The 21,299-nt window shown below is 42.6% G+C and overlaps 1 protein-coding gene across 1 annotated transcript in view; it reads left to right on the forward strand.

The window, feature by feature from the left end:
- Positions 1–16,610, forward strand: part of ryr1b (ryanodine receptor 1b (skeletal)) — a 162,794-nt gene extending 146,184 nt beyond the window's left edge. Inside the window, 9 exon segments of the mRNA XM_080771534.1 lie at positions 3,511–3,644; positions 5,347–5,407; positions 6,543–6,689; positions 7,210–7,344; positions 7,734–7,890; positions 8,585–8,649; positions 9,235–9,335; positions 9,501–9,552; positions 13,719–16,610. Coding sequence (XP_080627660.1) covers positions 3,511–3,644; positions 5,347–5,407; positions 6,543–6,689; positions 7,210–7,344; positions 7,734–7,890; positions 8,585–8,649; positions 9,235–9,335; positions 9,501–9,552; positions 13,719–13,814 — 948 coding nt within the window. The 3' untranslated portion in view covers positions 13,815–16,610.
- Positions 16,611–21,299: the final 4,689 nt, after the last annotated feature.

The following is a 21,299-nucleotide window of genomic DNA, read 5'->3' on the forward strand; positions in this document are numbered from 1 at the left end:
CGCTCCACCGCTTGCCATCATGGACAGCATCTGTACTGAATGCTCAGCCTTACTGAGTCTGGAAGATGGCCATGATATGTGCCCGGGCTGCCTCGGCATTGCCCATCTAAGACAGGCACTGACAGAGGAGGCCTGTACCAACTGTGCCAGCATGCCCTATGCGGCAAGAGTTGTGAGGCTGGCTGCAGTGGAGAATTTCTTTAGCAACACAGCTTGCTCAGTAATGCCCACCTTGAGCCCGGTGAGTGATCCCCGTAAGCGCAAGGGTGTGAGGGCAATGGCCAAGGGCTCAAAGAAGCCCAAAGTAGCCACTGTGGTTAAAGAAGCCACTGTCACCAGCGATGACCCCTTGGCCCACAAGGTGGACACGTTGGCCTCTGAATTTGCGCAGATTAAGGCCCTCCTGCTCAATCTGCAGCCTGGTGTCCCTACCGCCGATACAATGGCTTCAGTGCCTCGGCGCCGGGGCGGAGATGACCTATGGTCATGCCAGGGATGTCAGAGGGCGAGATGAAGATGCCATTTCCATCACAGCCTCTGACTCCCTCTTCACTAGTCTTGAGGACCAGGAAGAGGACGAGGGGGGGGGCACATTCGCTCCACTGCTCAGAGACGAGTTCTCTGGCGTCGGAGGGGGATGCTGCTCGGATGCCTGGGGACGAAGTCTCTTTAACCAGGCAGACCATCCTGGTGGCGTTGTCACGGCTGGGGCTTGACGCCTCTGGGAATACAGCCCCAATTCAAAATGCCTTTTTTAAGGGCACTGAACAGCCGGCGCCCTTCAGTGTGCCTCCCTCTGCAGACTTCATAAGGGAACTCCAGTCGTCTTGGGGGGGGACCCGAAGTCCAGGCCCCACGTCCCACGGGACTGCAGGGCCTTGTCAACCATGGAGGGTGCGGCCGCATTGGGTTTGGACCGCATGCCTCCAATTGGTGAGACCATTGCCTCTCTGGTAGTGTCCCCAGACGATGCCCTCAGGCCTGATGCTCGTTGTCCACGAGCGCAGTGCAGAGTCACGGACGACTTCCTGACAAAGAGCTACGACACAGCAGCTCGTATGGCGCGTCTCGGCAACTCCCTCTCACAGGCCCCACTTCCAGGGAAGTACAGTGGGACACTTAACACTGTGCCTGTCGTTCCAGGCCGGATGTTTGGGCCTGCTACCCAACAGACCTTGCAGCATAGTGCACGCTGAACAAGCAGCTTGGTTCAACTGAAGGTTTCTCCTTGATGCATGTTGTGACTGATGGTGGTGGTTTTCGCCTGATCCTCGATCTCAGACCTACCAGCTGCCTCTGGTCATGTATGCTGGGTACAGTGGATGTGCTCCAGGTGGTGCCATATTGAGAATGGGCGGCAAGCATGGCCTTGCTTAAACTCTTAGAGTTAGTGGGGGGCTGCCAGACAGCTTCCACTGACCTGTCTCGTCCTGGATGAGTACAGTGCTGCCAGCCACTCCCTCTGGTTGTCGGGCACACCGAAGCGACATAGACAGTTGCTTCTCTAGGGCTGCTTTCATTGCACCCTTTTACATGTCCTGTCTATAATTTCTGGGCCTCAAACCCCAGAATTCTGCCTACCACCGTGGATACGGTTGGGTTACTGTTTTCAGTTATGTACAGGCATTTAAGTAAGAGCGTGCTTCGCTCTACTGCCTACCACCTCCAGCCAGTGTCTGTGATGTACACAGCCAGTGTGCAGTGGACTTGGCCCTTGGACTTTGTTCGTAACACATGTCAACAGTCGATCTTCCGACCCATTAAGGGGTCGCTCGATCCAGTCAGTCTCTGCAGGAGGTCTTGCCTCATCTTGCCGGTTTCATAGCAATGCTCTTGTTGGGTATACAGTCCAGGTGGCGGACATGCTTCCCATTTAAGCCTCTTGGATCCGATGTTTCGGATCACTCGGCATATGTACGGCAGAGCAGGGTCTTTGGCCTTGAGCGCTTGGTGCGTGGCCAACTGTAGTTCTCCCTTCCGGCGCTGGCCGTTAGGGCAGGACACTCTGGCCCACCCCTGGCCAGGCGACTTTGTAAGTCTTCTCTGCACTGCCACTTTTGGTGTCTTGTATCCTTCACAGGATAGGCAGAGGCAGTCGCACAGTAGTATGGTGCTACCATACCGGTCAGGAAGTATGAGGTTCCATGTTTCCGCCTCAATTTGTCTTTCATATTGGGCGGGCTATAGCGACTAGAGGTTTGTTTTTGGTTACCACTGCAGCCGTGCTTTGGCCTCCCCACAGAGACAGAATCCCCTGTCACAGTTTAGGGAGAGGGTGCTTTCTCACCCGGGTCACCTTCAGCGGCGTAAATTGACCACTGACAATCATGCCTATTGTCCGAACCCTACTTCATTCTTGTGCATCCTGCATATAATAAAGGTTGCGCTCTCCCTGGACAGCGCCTGTCTCACTTTATTGTAGGTATGCCATCAGCCACGCTGACGGGGCGAGTAATCGCCCCCCTACCATCTGGTACGAGGTACCACTCTACCAGGTTGGGATGGACTTTGTCCCCAGCCCTTGGATAGGGCCGTTCTCAAATGGCTATCTGCTAGTACCATTTGCCCTCACTGCGACTCTACGGAAGTGAGTAGGTTGTCTTCATGCCCTGCCCGGTGCCTGAGACTGGGATGCCGATGGGTCTGGATTTACCATTCGCCAATCCCTCTTATGTCTTCAAGGACTTTCCGCCTTTCAAGTTGGCTAGCCTATCATTTTCAGTTTGCTCCACAGCCGGGCATGGAGCATTCTAGTACCTACCTATTGTGCCCTGTCCGGGCTCTGTGGCACGGCATAGCCGTCTGTCAAGGGCACAGGAAGGGCTGTGCCTTGATTCGACAGAGACTAACGCAACACTTAGAGGTACTTTGGTTGTTGCGTTGAGGTAGACTTCTTCAGTAGGCCACAAGGCCTCCCCAGAGGCATTTTGACATGCCGGACCAGGGGGTGGACATCTGTGCTGCAGTGCAGCCAAATGGTCTCCATCTGTTTTGGGCTTTTGCCTAGAGCCAGCCAACCGGACTCTCCCTCACCCTGTGGTGATGGATGTTTGGCTGTCTATTAGATCTGCAAACCGACCTCGGTAAGCGCAGATTCCTCGTGACCTTGTTGGTATGAGTCATCCAGGTGTTGAAAACACCGCCTCTGGCGGTCAGTAGGTATGTAATAGAACGCAAGTTATCTATATAACTATGGTTCTATGAATACCGGATGACCGCCAGAGTTCATTGTCACTCGGAATCCCGACGAAAAGATTTCATGAGGATGAACCCTGTGAACTGGGCACCTATATCGGTACGCCCACAGGGGGTCACGAGTGACATTTTTGGTATTAATATTCGACCTCTGCGCGTGCGCGCGATGTATATCCAGGTGTTGAAAACACCGCCTCTGGCGGTCATCCGGTATTCATAGAACCATAGTTATATAGATAACTTGCGTTTTCCTTTATAATATTTCGACGTGTGGGTGCATACGTTATTCTAAGATATTTCTGTGGTGTCTTATAGGTGCTGGATAAATATGGAGACATCTATGGCAGAGAGAGGATCGCAGAGCTTCTGGGCATGGACCTGGCCTCTCTGGACGTCAGCGCCATGACCCACGACAAGAAACCTGAGCCCGACACCTCCATGATGGGCTGGTAAGCATTGGCATCCAAGTTCTTTTAAAAAAAATTTTTTGTATTGTTTATTTTATTTGGAAAAAGCAGCGCAGACCAGTATAGAATACATATTTCTAGGGTAGGTACCCTCACAAAAACATGCAGTAATCCTGGTCTCTAAACTGCCTCCCCCTGGCCAGCCTGATGGAGGGGAAAGGAACTGGTTGGAATAACGTGTTCCTTTCACGCGCTACGTCCAACCAGGGAAACTCCCCCCTGTCAGGTGCAAAGGAGCAACTTGGACACTCAAGCATGAAGGGAGCATGAGTTAAGTCCGTTGCTCTCCCCAGGTCGGCGGAGGGTGTGTAGAGCCCAGGATCACAGTTGATGATTGACACAGGGGTGAAAAATGGGTTACAAAATCGTGGGATAAAAAATATATAAAAAAAATAAAAAATAAATAATACATATTTCTTAAACATAGAAAAGTCATTGGTGCATTTCCCAGGTCCCCCCCCCCTATAGTCGGCGTTGCTGATAAAGGACCACTTCACCACTTTTCAACCTATCTTCATATAATAGGTCCTCACAAATGATCGTGATAAAAAGGCACAATTATTTTCTACTCTAGTCTGTGTCTCATAGGAGGGCTGTGGGCAGTTTAGAAACCCGTCCACCAGTGACATCATCAATTTTGGAATCCAAGCTAATAGAAACTGCAGGCTTTCTAGTCCTGAAAGGTTGCAATGCGAAAAAGGAAGCCATCGTTCTCACGATAATAAAAATCTAAACATTTTTGTAAATAAAACCTGCCTATATGATGTCGGGTTTCCGAACTGCCCACAGCCCTCCTATGAGACACAGACTGAGTAGAAATGAATGGTGGTATTTTATCATGATTATTAGTGAGGACCTATTATATGAAGATTGGTTGAGAAGTGGTCCTTTAAGTATTTTTCATCTATTTTTGAAAGAAGGACATTTTAAGCCTTTTGTGTACAAAAATGACTAACGTTTCGACCTATGCGGTCTTCATCAGAGTCATCTCTATGCACGTCAACTGTATGTACTACATTGTATGCATCAGAGCCTGTGTAAAATATATTTTTAGTTTTTTGAACATTTTTCATTTAGTTTTAGTCACAATGTAGTCACCCGGAATGTTTTAGTTTAGTTTTAGTAGACTAAATCTACGGCTGATTTTATCGACTAAAATGTATTTTGGTGGGCCTCGATGGCCCTCGTAATGGCTGATTTTGCGCTTGCTGAAAATAGCCGATCTACAAGCTCACAACGCGTCGCAGCGCGACTTATACTGGATCTCTCGTCCACTAGTCCCCTCCCTAACATTTTAGCCTAGTTTTAATTTATAGACGAAATTGTCGATATATATATTTAGTTAGTTTTAGTCATAGCTTAGTTTTCCTTTTGTTTCCATTTAGTTTTCGTCAGTGAAAAAGAGGTAGTCCACGAACATTTTTCCGTCATAGTTTTGGTCGACGAAAGGGAGGCGGCCTTTTTTCCGACAGCATTCTAGCCGACGGGGCAACGGTCCGCTCCGCAGCGGGGGGACATTCGCTGCGATGCGAAAAAGCGATGGTCCGACATGCGCTGCTCCCGTGCTTGCGGTTAGGGTTAGGTTAGGATTGAGGTTTCGGATCAATATGCTGTCGGAAAAAAGACCTGCACCCCGACGAAAGCAACACTGAAAGGAACCTTATCTCTGATTCTGTCTCTGCAGGATAACGTCTATTGACATCAAGTATCAGATCTGGAAGAACGGAGTGGTGTTCACTGACCATGTAAGTACAACCAGTAGGTGTACAGAGTTGTGTTCACTGACCATGTAAGTACAACCAGCGCTGTACAGAGTTGTGTTCACTGACCATGTAAGTACAACCAGCGGTGTACAGAGTTGTGTTCACTGACCATGTAAGTACAACCAGTAGGTGTACAGAGTTGTGTTCACTGACCATGTAAGTACAACCAGTAGGTGTACAGAGTTGTGTTCACTGACCATGTAAGTACAACCAGTAGGTGTACAGAGTTGTGTTCACTGACCATGTAAGTATACAACCAGCGGTGTACAGAGTTGTGTTCACTGACCATGTAAGTACAACCAGTAGGTGTACAGAGTTGTGTTCACTGACCATGTAAGTACAACCAGTAGGTGTACAGAGTTGTGTTCACTGACCATGTAAGTACAACCAGTAGGTGTACAGAGTTGTGTTCACTGACCATGTAAGTACAACCAGTAGGTGTACAGAGTTGTGTTCACTGACCATGTAAGTACAACCAGCAGGTGTACAGAGTTGTGTTCACTGACCATGTAAGTACAACCAGCGGTGTACACAGTATGTTGTGGTAATTGACCTGGCTTTCTTTGGTAGGAATATTTAATTGCATATTTTTTGCATAATGTTTGCCTAATATGGTCAGAATAGGTACATTATCCTATATATATAGGCTATCAAAAATAGCCAATCTACATGCTTTTAATATGTCGCATTGCAATGTATTTCGAGCTTGCAGATTTGGTATTCTTGACCAAATTTGGCTGAGGGACTGCCATTGTATTTTTTTGAATTTTTATCATGCTATTTGAATATAGCTATATAATATTGCTATATAGGGAAAAAAATCGTGCCATTTTATCATGATTATTAGTGAGGACCTATAAGATAGGTTGAAAAGTGGTGAAGTGGTTCATATTTACATGTCGATTTCAGCTCCGACACTATTTTCAGACATGCTCTAGTATTAACTCAATAAAAAAAAAAGGTTTTTCTCCTCTGGTGAAAAGCTGGAATTTGCGCGATTGGCAGTCTCCCAGTCAAATCTGGCCACATTATTATGGTGTTCAGATCGAAAAAGGGTAATTTGGTTAAATGTCAGATTGTATTTGACGGTGACCCTCTCGTCTCGACCTGTTCCTAGACGTTCCTCTACTTGTGCTGGTACTGGCTGATGTCCATCCTGGGACATTACAACAACTTCTTCTACGCCACACATCTCCTGGATATCGCCATGGGCGTGAAAACCCTCCGCACCATCCTGTCCTCCGTCACACACAACGGCAAACAGGTGTGTTACTTTAACTTAAGTTTAAAGGGACACTTCACCCTTTTTGCAAAAACATATATGTTAATGACGTTAAGAAGCTTTAGAACACTTTCCTGGGGGTCTTTATGTGTGTAATATGTGGTTTTAGATATTTTAGATTGTAGCAGTGAACCCGGTGTCTCTGATGTCATGGACACTGGGCTCACTTACTTCCTGGACTACATCTAGGGCTACATGTTGTCTCAGTAAGACAGCCCTCCCCTATCCACAAGGAGGAGCAGTGCACCAAAGTATTATGGGAATTGTAGTCCAGGGAGGAAGTGAGCCCAGTGTCCACTACACTGTGGTGGCCTTCAACTTCTTCTTTTTAACGTGGTTTTGTGCTGATTCCAGTTGATGATGACAGTGGGCCTGCTGGCGGTGGTGGTCTATCTCTAACGTGGTTTTGTGCTGATTCCAGTTGATGATGACAGTGGGCCTGCTGGCGGTGGTGGTCTATCTCTACACTGTGGTTTTTAACGTGGTTTTGTGATGATTCCAGTTGATGATGACGGTGGGCCTGCTGGCGGTGGTGGTCTATCTCTACACCGTGGTGGCCTTCAACTTCTTCCGCAAGTTCTACAACATGAGCGAGGACGAGGACGAGCCCGACATGAAGTGTGACGACATGATGACTGTGAGTGACGCGCGGCAGCGTTGAGTTCAACATGTAAACAAGTGTGCATGGGAAAGTAGAAAGTAGTCATTATGCGGAATGTTTTATTTCAAGTTTTGTGTTTTTTGTATAAAAGGCACAAACAATCTAAACTCACACACCTGCCTTAACTATAGGCCAAATGTCACAGTGTCACCTCTTCTAATCAAGGAGGCCTTTTGATATAGGGGTCCTTAAATCTTAAAAAAATAAAGCCTTTCAAACATTATAACGGCATGTACAATATAAATGACATTTTAAAACAACACAGTGAATGACGCTCCCCATATAGTGACCTCCTCCACCCGTCCCTGTCCCCTCTCTCTCTCTCTCTCTCTCTCTCTCTCTCTCTCTCTCTCTCTCTCTCTCAGTGTTACCTGTTCCACATGTACGTGGGCGTGCGAGCCGGCGGCGGCATAGGAGACGAGATCGAGGACCCGGCGGGAGACGAGTACGAGCTCTACCGCGTGGTCTTTGACATCACCTTCTTCTTCTTCGTCATCGTCATCCTGCTGGCCATCATCCAGGGTATATATACTGTATATATATGTATCCCATTCTGACCTGAGATCAGATTCTAACGCACAGAAAGAATGGTGGTTCTTTAACGCATTCTGACCTGAGATCAGATTCTATAACGCACAGAAGAATGGTGGTTCTTTAACGCATTCTGACCTGAGATCAGATTCTATAACGCACAGAAGAATGGTGGTTCTTTAACGCATTCTGACCTGAGATCAGATTCTATAACGCACAGAAGAATGGTGGTTCTTTAACGCATTCTGACCTGAGATCAGATTCTATAACGCACAGAAGAATGGTGGTTCTTTAACGCATTCTGACCTGAGATCAGATTCTAAAAAATGTCTTCTTTTCGACATCCTGACAGTTTTCTGAAAAAGCTGTTTCTGTGTCAGTCCTTCGATTTTTCTAAAATAGCAGATCTACAAGCTCGTAGCGCGCCACCGAGTGGCCAAAATACATTTTAGTCGACTAAATCAACTGTAGATTTAGTCGACTAAAAATCGTATGATATTTAGTCGACTGAAACTAGAATTAACAGTAAACACATTCCAGGTGAGTCACTAAAATGTGACTAAAACTAAATGAAGACTATTCGAGAGACTTATGACTGAAACTGAAATCAAAACGTTGCTGCCAAAAACAACACTGTGTCCAAGTAGTTATACAACATCATGTGATGCTCTTGTCCGTCTCTCAGGTCTGATCATTGATGCCTTTGGTGAGCTGAGAGATCAACAGGAGCAGGTCCGAGAGGACATGGAGGTAAGACCACTTTTTACACAAACCTTTTCATGTCAAGGACCCCCAAAGGACCCCCAAATTGACACTAATTAGCCCCATTTGGAGAGATATGCCAGGGACCCCCCCCCCCCCCCCCCCCATATATCTTTTTACGGCTCCAGCAGTGATTCTCAACCCGTTTTAATTTCAGGGACCTCTATTTTGACATGCATGTTAGTCTACGGACCCCCATTTATTGGCATTTCTATCTCTGGGACCCCCAGTTTATATTGTAAAATCAATGTTAATTTAACTCTGAGCGTGTACAAATGGAACCAAAATGGACCCATTTTTGGGTGTACCATGTGTACACTCTCGGAGTTACAGACCCATGAGGGTCCATTTGGTTACAAACTATCATTTAGCTGGGAACCCCCCTGGAACTCCCTCAAGGACACCTGGGGGTCCCCGCCGGACCCCAACTTTGGGAACCACTGTTTTACACAATTTTTACACAAATCATCATCTTGTTTTGTTCAAATTCAACCGTCAACACATTTCTTTGCCAGCTTCAATGTTATCCCTGAACTTACAACACTGGTCCGTTCTGTGTCCTCCTCTGTGCAGACAAAATGCTTCATCTGTGGGATCGGCAGCGACTACTTTGACACGACTCCGCACGGCTTCGAGATGCACACCTTAGAAGAGCATAATTTAGCCAACTACATGTGAGTTGTCTACTCTATAGCAGCATGGAATGTCAGAATATGGCATTACTGTTTATTGTAAAGCCACAATCCGAGACGTGGCTTTACTGTGCGTGCGTGCGTGCATGCATGCGTGCGTGCGAGCGAGGTGCAGTTTTAAGTGGTTTTCCTTCTCTTTCCCTGCAGGTTCTTCTTGATGTATCTCATCAACAAGGACGAAACGGAGCATACGGGACAGGTCAGTTCAACGGACGAAATCTTCCTTACCCCATTTTGGGTCGGGAACCCCTTTTTGGTGTTAGCATTATGTTATGCTTTAGCTTTTGAATAAAAATAGCAGATCTACAAGCTCATGGCGCGCTACGAGCTTGTACTCTGTCGGTCTGCTATTTTTGAAAACTGACATAGAAACATAGCTTTTTCAGAAAACTGTCAGGATGTAGAAGACATTTTTTAGAATCTGACGTCGAAATTTAAAAAAATGTCTTCTAAATCCTGACAGTTTTCTGAAATACCCCTGTTTCTATATCAGTGGTGCTCAATATTTCTTGTCAAGGACCCCAGAAATTATATGCAATTGACCACCGACCCCCATCTGAAAATATGTTGTTCTAGGAACCTCTCAGATTTGAGTTAAAAACATTCACTCTGAAAGAATAATAAAAATGTAGGCCGCATTTTCACGAGTTTTCAAAAATAGCAGACCTATACGCTCGTAGCGCGGTGCTCGGTGCAGCGCTATGAGCTTGTAGATCTGCTATTTTTCAATAGTTTAACATAATGCTTTAAAACACCAAAAGGCGTTCCCTCCAAAAATGGGTTAAACCTACAGTATATGCATTGGATATTTGAAAAGAGCAGATCTACAACTGATATTTTAAGATCGTAGGCTATTGTATGTAGGGGGATTCAAGCCCAGTTAGACAAGATACCTAACTGATAAATTACTTTAGCCTTGTGTCTAGATCATAGACTGTAAAAAATATGGACAAAGCGTTCCCCGGGTCTAACATGAACGTAAAATGAAGCCTGTCAGTCCTTCCTTGTGTACATCGCCATCTTTCTAGATCCGTTTGGGCCCAGCTGGCCATTGGCTGGCCCAGACAACGAGGCGGGACTTCCCTCATTCTTCTCCGTTGGTTTTTATTTTGACTCGAGTGGGTGGACAGAACATGTGCGACTTTATGGTCATTTTTTTTATAAATGGGACCAAAAAGAATATTATGACATTAGAAATGAGAATTGGAAATTGCGGAAATTGCGGAAATTGCGGAAATTGGAAATTGGAAAAAAAAAAAACGATGGGTTATAGCCCATGTTTTTTGAAATTTTGAAAAAAGAAGTTAGCCTCGTTTCTCATCATTTTGGACCATGGGCTATAGCCCATATCGTACGGCATACTATAGCGCGCCGTTTTTCATCATTTTTGATGATTTGACAAAAATGAAAAAAATGAAAAAAACGATGGGTTATAGCCCATGTTTTTTGAAATTTTGGAAAAAAAAGTTAGCCTCGTTTCTCATCATTTTGGACCATGGGCTATAGCCCATATCGTACGACATACTATAGCGCGCAGTTTTTCATCATTTTTGATGATTTGACAAAAAGGAAAAAAAGGAAAAAAACGATGGGTTATAGCCCATGTTTTTTGAAATTTTGAAAAAAAAGTTAGCCTCGTTTCTCATCATTTTGGACCATGGGCTATAGCCCATATCGTACGGCATACTATAGCGCGCCGTTTTTCATCATTTTTGATGATTTGACAAAAATGAAAAAAACGATGGGTTATAGCCCATGTTTTTTGAAATTTTGGAAAAAAAAGTTAGCCTCGTTTCTCATCATTTTGGACCATGGGCTATAGCCCATATCGTACGGCATACTATAGCGCGCAGTTTTTCATCATTTTTGATGATTTGACAAAAATGAAAAAATGAGAAAAACTATGGGTTATAGCCCATGTTTTTTGAAATTTTGAAAAAAAAAAGTTAGCCTCGTTTCTCATCATTTTGGACCATGGGCTATAGCCCATATCGTACGGCATACTATAGCGCGCCGTTTTTCATCATTTTTGATGATTTGACAAAAATGAAAAAATGAAAAAAAAAGATGGGTTATAGCCCATGTTTTTTGAAATTTTGGGAAAAAAAGTTAGCCTCGTTTCTCATCATTTTGGACCATGGGCTATAGCCCATATCGTACGACATACTATAGCGCGCAGTTTTTCATCATTTTTGATGATTTGACAAAAAGGAAAAAAATGAAAAAAACGATGGGTTATAGCCCATGTTTTTTGAAATTTTGAAAAAAAAGTTAGCCTCGTTTCTCATCATTTTGGACCATGGGCTATAGCCCATATCGTACGGCATACTATAGCGCGCCGTTTTTCATCATTTTTGATGATTTGACAAAAATGAAAAAAACGATGGGTTATAGCCCATGTTTTTTGAAATTTTGGAAAAAAAAGTTAGCCTCGTTTCTCATCATTTTGGACCATGGGCTATAGCCCATATCGTACGGCATACTATAGCGCGCAGTTTTTCATCATTTTTGATGATTTGACAAAAATGAAAAAATGAGAAAAACTATGGGTTATAGCCCATGTTTTTTGAAATTTTGAAAAAAAAAAGTTAGCCTCGTTTCTCATCATTTTGGACCATGGGCTATAGCCCATATCGTACGGCATACTATAGCGCGCCGTTTTTCATCATTTTTGATGATTTGACAAAAATGAAAAAATGAAAAAAAAAGATGGGTTATAGCCCATGTTTTTTGAAATTTTGGGAAAAAAAGTTAGCCTCGTTTCTCATCATTTTGGACCATGGGCTATAGCCCATATCGTACGACATACTATAGCGCGCAGTTTTTCATCATTTTTGATGATTTGACAAAAAGGAAAAAAATGAAAAAAACGATGGGTTATAGCCCATGTTTTTTGAAATAAAAAATAAAAAAGTTAGCCTCGTTTCTCATCATTTTGGACCATGGGCTATAGCCCATATCGTACGGCATACTATAGCGCGCTGTTTTTCATCATTTTTGATGATTTGACAAAAATGAAAAAATGAGAAAAACGATGGGTTATAGCCCATGTTTTTTGAAATTTTGAAAAAAGAAGTTAGCCTCGTTTCTCATCATTTTGGACCATGGGCTATAGCTCATATTGTACGGCATACTATAGCGCGCCGTTTTTCATCATTTTTGATGATTTGACAAAAAGGAAAAAAATGAAAAAAACGATGGGTTATAGCCCATGTTTTTTGAAATTTTGGAAAAAAAAGTTAGCCTCGTTTCTCATCATTTTGGACCATGGGCTATAGCCCATATCGTACGGCATACTATAGCGCGCTGTTTTTCATCATTTTTGATGATTTGACAAAAAGGAAAAAAAGGAAAAAAACGATGGGTTATAGCCCATGTTTTTTGAAATTTTGAAAAAAAAAGTTAGCCTCGTTTCTCATCATTTTGGACCATGGGCTATAGCCCATATCGTACGACATACTATAGCGCGCAGTTTTTCATCATTTTTGATGATTTGACAAAAATGAATAAAAGGAAAAAAACGATGGGTTATAGCCCATGTTTTTTTTAAATTTAAAGATTTAAGATCGTAGGCTATTGTATGTAGGGGGATTCAAGCCCAGTTAGACAAGATACCTAACTGATAAATGACTTTAGCCTTGTGTCTAGATCATAGACTGTAAAAAATATGGACAAAGCGTTCCCCGGGTCTAACATGAACGTAAAATGAAGCCTGTCAGTCCTTCCTTGTGTACATCGCCATCTTTCTAGATCCGTTTGGGCCCAGCTGGCCATTGGCTGGCCCAGACAACGAGGCGGGACTTCCCCCCTTCTTCTCCGTTGGAGTGGGTGGGGGATCCCGTTCATAGACTGTAACGGTAGCCACGCCCCTCAGAACATGCCCGACTTTATGGTCATTTTTTTTATAAATGGGACCATAATTTTCCAAAAAGAATATTATGACATTAGAAATGAGACTTTAAACTAGTGACTGGAAGCAGAAAGTATTCATGACCATGTTTATTAAGGTAATACAGTCTAGGTGAAGTTGGGCCCAAATACATGGACCTCTATGGGGCTATGGGTTTTTCTGGGCCCAATGACAGCGCCACAACAGGCCATTATATGAACTTTCAGGAAATCCCGATTTCCTTGTGGCTTCACAAAATATCTGTCTGACTGCCCCCTTGGTCTAGATATGGTCAAAAATATGGGAGTCACATTTGTTGATGTTTTTTTTTGCTCTAAATTATTGATACATTTTGTGTGACATTGTTATTGTAGTTTGTGATTAATTGTTTGAAAGAACTAATGTAAAGCAGACACTACTTCTTATGAATAAATGAGTTGTTAAAATGAAAATGAAAATCTCTGCCGCTCTTCCAGGAGTCGTACGTGTGGAAGATGTACTCGGAGCGATGCTGGGACTTCTTCCCGGCTGGCGACTGCTTCAGGAAGCAGTATGAGGATCAGCTGGGATAAATAACATGAACGCGGTCACATCGCGGTCTGTGTGTCGGAAGGAGAAGAAGAGCGACAGAGAGGAGGAGGAGGAAGAAGTGAAGAAAAACACCAAACGGAAATTAGAGAAAGGAAATAATTGCTTTTCAGATGTTTCAGACTTCGCTTTGTCTTTAGAGTTCAAAACGGAGAGACAAAACTCGGGACAGGATTCTTGATCTGTTTCTCTCTCTCTCTCTCTCTCCCTCTCTCTCTCTCTCTCTCTCTCTCTCTCTCTGTCCTCAATGCTATGAACTCTTCCAACTGCACTTTTGTATCGCCGTGGGGAATTTTGAGTGATTTTAGAGAGAGAGAGAGAGAGAGAGAGAGAGAGAGAGATCTAACATTATGATGACTGGAGGAGTTTGGGGGTGTTTTTGGATCCTTCTGTAAATACACTACACAGCCTTTTTTTTTGGGTGTAAAATATTAAAGTTGCGTCTCTGCACACACATCCAGCTGCCTCATTCAGAAGCTGTTGCTGCACACACATGTCCAGTGCCTAGAGTTCATTTTCAAGCGCTTTAATTTGTGTCGTAGTTTCGGGGTTTTGTAACCATGGGAACGTTTAATCTGCGATCACAAGGTTGAATGCGTTTGTATATGGGTGCCGTTCTGTAAGTTATGACAACGTTGTCATGCTTCTTTTCTTTTTTTCAGCACACCGTATATGTGGCATTTTCTTTTCATTGGGACTTAACGGCAGCATCTTGTTTGGAGTCGGTATATAGGGAGCATTTGAAAGCTTTTGAATTTGTGATGAGAGCAAACTCCCAGCAGTGCCTTTGGCGAACCCAAGCAGTCACATTGTCCACTAAAAGGCTCTGGTCTCTCCCTTCCCTCTCTCTCTCTCTCTCAAGACAGCAGGTAGCAGAGGAGTTGGGGGGTGTCAGGGGTCTTCCGCCACCAGGGCCAACCATGGTTACTTTAGGGGCCAATCTAGAAGGTCCCCCATGCTTGCTGCATTTTATTTTTTTGGTTCTCCTTTTATTTATTTGCTCTTAACTTATTTGCTTTCATTTACTGATTTAAAAAATAGTCAGCATCACACGGACTGTTCCTCTTGTAAAGACAGCAACTATGACAGTCTGTCACTCACCAGATCATAGTCTCCCCCCCCCCCCCTTTCCTTTTTTTATGCACAATGCAAAATGGCGGTTGGAAAAGAGGGAGCACTGCAAAGTGTTCCTCTACACTGCAGTGGTATAAAAGACCCCCTTTTCTCTGTCAAAACGGAGCGTCTTCCAAATGACTAAGATGAATCATCTTGCGACGGACATGATGATAGATAGTGTAGTCATGTCTATGTGATGTATACTTATATATATATATATATATATATATATATATATATATATATATATATATATAACACATTTTGCATTATCAAAAGAAATCACTTTGCACTCATAAGTCTTATGAGGCGTTCCCTGGCTGTGTGCCCCCCCTCCTCAGGCAGTGTCTCTGTGGCGGCACGTCATTGATCCACATCAATGACGACCTTGCACACATACAGTAACATACAGTAGGAGGATGCCAGGGTTATGTTTATTTATTACTTACTACTAAACACAGGTCTACTTTACTGTAAACTTCTGAAATATGACTCTGTTCCACTGACAAGGCGACACTTTATGCACAGAATACGTCATTGTTTTTGTCGTGCGTTGAATTGCTTAAGGAATGTGTTTAATGTATACATTGTGGCCCAAAGTGTCATCTGTAATAACGGCATATAATGACTTTAAGAGGCCTTCTGGCAAAATACATATTTTACATATTTATGATAGATACATATATATTTTTTTCTTTAGGGCTTTGAAGATGTAAAACGATCCATGCTACATTGTTGAAAGTAAAAAAGTAAATGTGTACTGTTTTTTGGAAATCCACATTGGTGAAGAAAACAGCAATTTGAAGAATGTGCCCAGTTTGCAGTCAGAGGAGCAGGGGAGCTTTTGTGTTGTTTTGTTTTTGTTTTTGTTGCTAGTTACATCTTTGTTTTCTATAGCAATTTTTAGGAGGAAAAGAGTGCATATTGATTATTTTTCTCAAACGGGATGCGTTAACAGTTTTGTAAAACTATGCGACCTTCCAAATAGACTGCCTAAATGCAAATGTGCTGCACTCTCCCCATATTGAGTTGCTATCGTTATGGTGAATACTGGACAACTCACCCCGGTGCTTGCCTTTTTTTCCTCCCGGAATTTTAACTTATAACTATAACTTTGTAATATGCTATTGGCTGTTTGTATTCTTTTTGGAAAGAAGAAAAAGATACTCTTGTGGAAAGGCTATATTATTTTACTTATATTGACCCTATAAACAATTTAGTATTATTTAGTTTATGTAAGGTTTTGCCCACTCAAATGGTACCTCGTCAGATAATCCCCACATATCCTACAACAACTTCTGTGAACAGACTTCACTGTAGTAGCTTTTCATGAGTTATATTTGTACTGTTTGCTGTCATGAAAGTTTATAGTTAGAAATTCAAAGTCCAGCCGTCTGCTGTCCAGCCTCTCCCACCCCTCACTGGGGAAAATTCTGGGAGGAAAACAGAAACGGGGTGAGTTGTCTTGTAACCGTTATGGGCACTCATTGTGTGACGGAGTGACAGTGTTGGTTTGCGTATGAAGCTGCCGTGTGCATTTGCTGGTATGCCGCTCAGAATTCTACAGTGAGAAATAGAGGTCACTGATTTACACCTGACCGAGTGCTCTCTGACTGACCCTGTGTTTCAATACAGAATATAATAAACAGAATATTTTAAGACGACCGGGGTGTATGGTTTGTGTGTACAGTATGAGCAGTGTGTGTGTCCATGTCTGTCTAAATGTAGAATATTATTTAAAAAAAATTAAAGAAATCCGCAGAATCCGTCCGCATAGGCAAAATTAAAATTCTGTGTGACTTTGACCCTATTATCCTGCTACCCTAATAGACAGGGGGTACATGAGCACATGGCCGTTCATTCGTGCTCTATCTCCGACCAAACCACACTTCCACCACACATCTCTCTATGCAAAATAAAACCTGCACACTCCCACAAAACATATAGACTACATTGCATTCGCCAAAAATGTCTTATTTACTGTTTAAATATTACTTTTCTGACCTAATAGACAGGGGGTACATGAGCACATGGCCGTTCATTCGTGCTCTATCTCCGACCAAACCACACTTCCACCACACATCTCTCTATGCAAAATAAAACCTGCACACTCCCACAAAACATATAGACTACATTGCATTCGCCAAAAATGTCTTATTTACTGTTTAAATATTACTTTTCTGACCTAATAGACAGGGGGTACATGAGCACATGGCCGTTCATTCGTGCTCTATCTCCGACCAAACCACACTTCCACCACACATCTCTCTATGCAAAATAAAACCTGCACACTCCCACAAAACATATAGACTACATTGCATTCGCCAAAAATGTCTTATTTACTGTTTAAATATTACTTTTCTGACCTAATAGACAGGGGGTACATGAGCACATGGCTATAGCCTATATGGTACGGCATACTATAGCGCACCGCTTTTCATCATTTTTGAGGATTTGAAAAAAAAGAAAAAATGAAAAAAAGCCACACAGCCGCTCAGGAGGTAGAGCTTTGAGACGCAGTCAGTGTTTCCAGGGAGCCAACATGTTTTCATTTATTTTTAATAATAGAGAGCAGGTGAAACTATGTTTAAAGTAGTTTGTCATGGACAGACTGGGAAACCGTTTTGCTGCCATCTAGTGTTCACCAGCAGACACTGCATGTGTCTGAAGATTATTATGGATCTGCAGCAGTTCTCGACAAACCTTTTGTCTGTCTGTCTGTCTGTCTGTCTGTCTGTCTGTCTGTCTGTCTGTCTGTCTGTCTGTCTGTCTGTCTGTCTGTCTGTCTGTCTGTCTGTCTGTCGTGTGTGCGTGTGTGCGCGTGTGCGCGCGCGCATGCGTGCAGCTTGTAAATCCACACAGCTGTTATCCATTCACTCTGACGGACCAATGACCGACGGTCTAGAACCGGATACAGGAGGCGGGGCTTATGCTTTAAAATGGAGGCGCACACGGTGCATAGTGTGTTTGGGGCGTTGCTGCTGAGAGGTAAGATTTGTTTGTTAACCGCATGGTTGTTAGCCAACATTAACTCTGTTATTGTTTAAAGTGTTAGTGTTGTTAGAAGGACTGTTGGTTGTTTATTGTGACTCTAAAAGGACAACAATATGAGGAATGTGTTGGTACTTTTTGAGACACAAACAAATAAACAAACAGGTGGAAAGTAAATAATTACATCTACTGAAGTGCTGTGGACAATAGGCTATATTGTACTTTTATATTCTATTATTTGGACACTTTACTAGTTATTTTGTAGATTTGGATTATTAAATATATATCCTTTTGGCTACATTGCAATTTACCACTGGGCTAAAACCACATTTTGGCCATTTGGAAGTAGCTGATCTACAATCTCACAATGCATTGTGAGATTGTAGATCAGCTAATTGTAGATTTGTAGCTATTTTTCAGATTTTTTTTCTTTTCAAACATTTGAAATGGGACATTTCTGCACAATGAGCTACATTTGGTAATTTTTAAGTGCATTTTGATGCCATACCCTTTCACTTTAGTACATAATGGTAACAAGTTGTAACTGGCTCAGACACATTCATAAGATTAAACTAAATGTCTCTCTGTTGATGGAAAACTCAAATGTATCAGATCTACAAGCCCATTTCTACCACACAGAGCAACTTGATTTAAACTTTAAAGGGCCACTTCACCCCTTTTGCAACCAGATCTTCTTTGAATGATTTTTGAGACACACTTTCCTGGGGTTTTTATGTGTTTTTAAGATATTTTAGTATTTCAAAGTGTCCATGGAATCCATGATGTCATGGACACCGGGCTCACTTCCTTCCTGAACTACTATTCCCACAATGCTTTGGTCCACTGCTCCTCCTTGTGGATAGGGGGAGGGCTGTCTTACTGAGACAAAATGTAGTCCAGGAAGGAAGTGAGCCCAGTGTCCATGACATCATTGACTCTTTGAAATACTGAAATATCTAAACCCCAGGAAAGTTTTTTTCTTTTTTTTGTCTCACACATCATTCAAATAAGATCTGGATGCAAAAGAGAAAAGCAAGAATTTCCTAAAGATGTATTTTCTACAATGTATAAAATCTGGATAAAGAGTAATGTTGGCGTATGTTTGTGTCTTACAGGTTGATCATGTGACCTTGGTGTCATGCGGTGACCTTGGCTGCAGTCTTCAGGAGATGGCTGGTATTGATAATAGAGTGTCTACTCGGGTGAGCTGAAACGAATAACGGTGTCAACGAACGCTCCCTGAGATTACGAGGCGTACGGTGCTCGGGACGTATTGTGCCATACAACCTACGCGGCTCTATTAATACCGGCCATCTTCAACCGAGCGACGGAAGGCCCAACACGGTACGTAACTGGATTACATGTGGCTGTAGTAGAAACTAGGGCTGTGTCATTACATTACAACATGTTAAGTTGACCATTCATTGTCATACAAAGGACTGCGATTAACAATTGTGTTTGCTGTTGAACATATGAATACGAAGTTTCCTTTTTAGCTTTTAGGCGTCATAAAAGAAATGGTTGCACAAGGCACATTATAGCCCTAGAATGTGTGTGACACAGCCTTGTCAGTGACTGTTATGACTTCCAAAATGTCATCCTGTAGGCCGACAACTAATTTTCTTTTCCCCTGCCATTTCAGAAAGTGAAGCTGACTGCTGGGTGAACTCTATGCTGTTGCCACTGCTGGGTGAACTCTATGCTGTTGCCACTGCTGGGTGAACTCTATGCTGTTGCCACTGCTGGGTGAACTCTATGCTGTTGCCACTGCTGGCTGCTGTTATCAGTGAAGGTTAGTTAACCGTCTGATTCCTGCTGCTTGTTTAAGTGGGTTACATGCTACCATACCGTAGGTTGTCTTTTGTGACATGTATAGTTTCACTTAATTTGTGTGTGTATAATGCCAGTCCACATCACCGTTATATGATGTTTGTGGAGGCATGTGATTTATTTATCGTTTAACATAATTTACGGGTAAAGTCTGTCCACATCCACATCACATAAGATCTCCTTTCTCTTCTATTCTTTGGATTTAATAAAGTTATTTATTTTTTCTTGTCATAGTTTTTAATCGCATTTTGCTTTATTATATTTAAGTAATGTCTTTCTTCTTGCCTATCTATTGCCCTAGTTCTTCACTAGTGTTTTATGTGTGTACAAATGTGATGTGGAGGTGTGTGCTTTATGTCTTGTGTCATTATGGTAGCATGTAGCCCCTTAACACTGTGTTTACAGCTTACTATGCTGTAGGTCTGAACTAACAAGAGGAAGCAAATGATGGCCGCTGTGTCATTTGCTTCCTTGGTTGGTGTGTGTGTTTTTAGTGCTGATATTGAAGGTAAGTGAGCGTAGTTTATTATCCTTGACTGTTGGGCAGAAACCTTGTATCTCCATAGTTCAACCTTTTTAGTAAATTAATTTCCTTATTTGGTCATGCTACAGTGTCACACACAAGTAGCAAATGGCCAATCTCACGAGGCAAAGATAATCAATTTTTGAATATTTAACATGTAGTATTCTGTTTTTCTAATATATCGAACCAGTGAAGTATCAGCAAGAGCTTGTGACTAAATAATAACATTGGAACACAGATTATTATATTAATAATATGGATCAGTTGTTTTTTGGTCCAGAAAATTAACCGTTTTGGACGTACAAGGTTTCTACCCAACCTTCATCTTTCCTCTCTTCTATTCTTTGCTTTAATAAAGTTATTTATTTTTGTGGTCTCAGAGTTTTTAATCGCATTTTGCTTTAATTTTTTTTGTAATTTCTTATTTCTTTCTTTCCCATCTATGACACTAGTTTTTCACTAGTGTATGTGTGACTCGGGTCATGTCTCACGTACAGTTTCTCATTTGGAGCTGTTTCATGTAATTTACCAGTAAAGCGTCATCACGTCAGTTCACATCAGATATGAACACAGGCCGATATGTGATGTGCATTTATGTGGGTTTTTTTAAAGGTGATTTTTCACAGCAATTGCGGATAGCTCGTCATTCACGCCATTCTAATTGTGTTTATTGCTGTTGTATGTTGTGTACTAATGTTCATAGTGTTGCTGACAAATACTGGGGCGCAAAGAATGCTGCTACCTCGTATAATTTATGTCAATCGTCCACACATGGCATAAATTGTACAGTCTTGCCCCATGTTTCCTACATGGGACAACTAGATAGAAAAATACTTGCGCCACGAAAACCTAAAGGCCAACTGCTTGGGCAGAGACCAAGAAAATCTATTTTGTTCATGTTCATAAAGCGCTCCAAGTGCTTAGAGTGAAAAGTGCAGCAGCAAACATCTAGGTCATAAGACTATTGTTGGTGCTATATTATCAGATCTAATTTGTGAGTAAAGCTTCA

Source organism: Protomyctophum bolini (genome assembly GCF_963924005.1).
Source record: "Protomyctophum bolini genome assembly, chromosome: 9".
NCBI classification, from domain to species: domain Eukaryota; kingdom Metazoa; phylum Chordata; class Actinopteri; order Myctophiformes; family Myctophidae; genus Protomyctophum; species Protomyctophum bolini.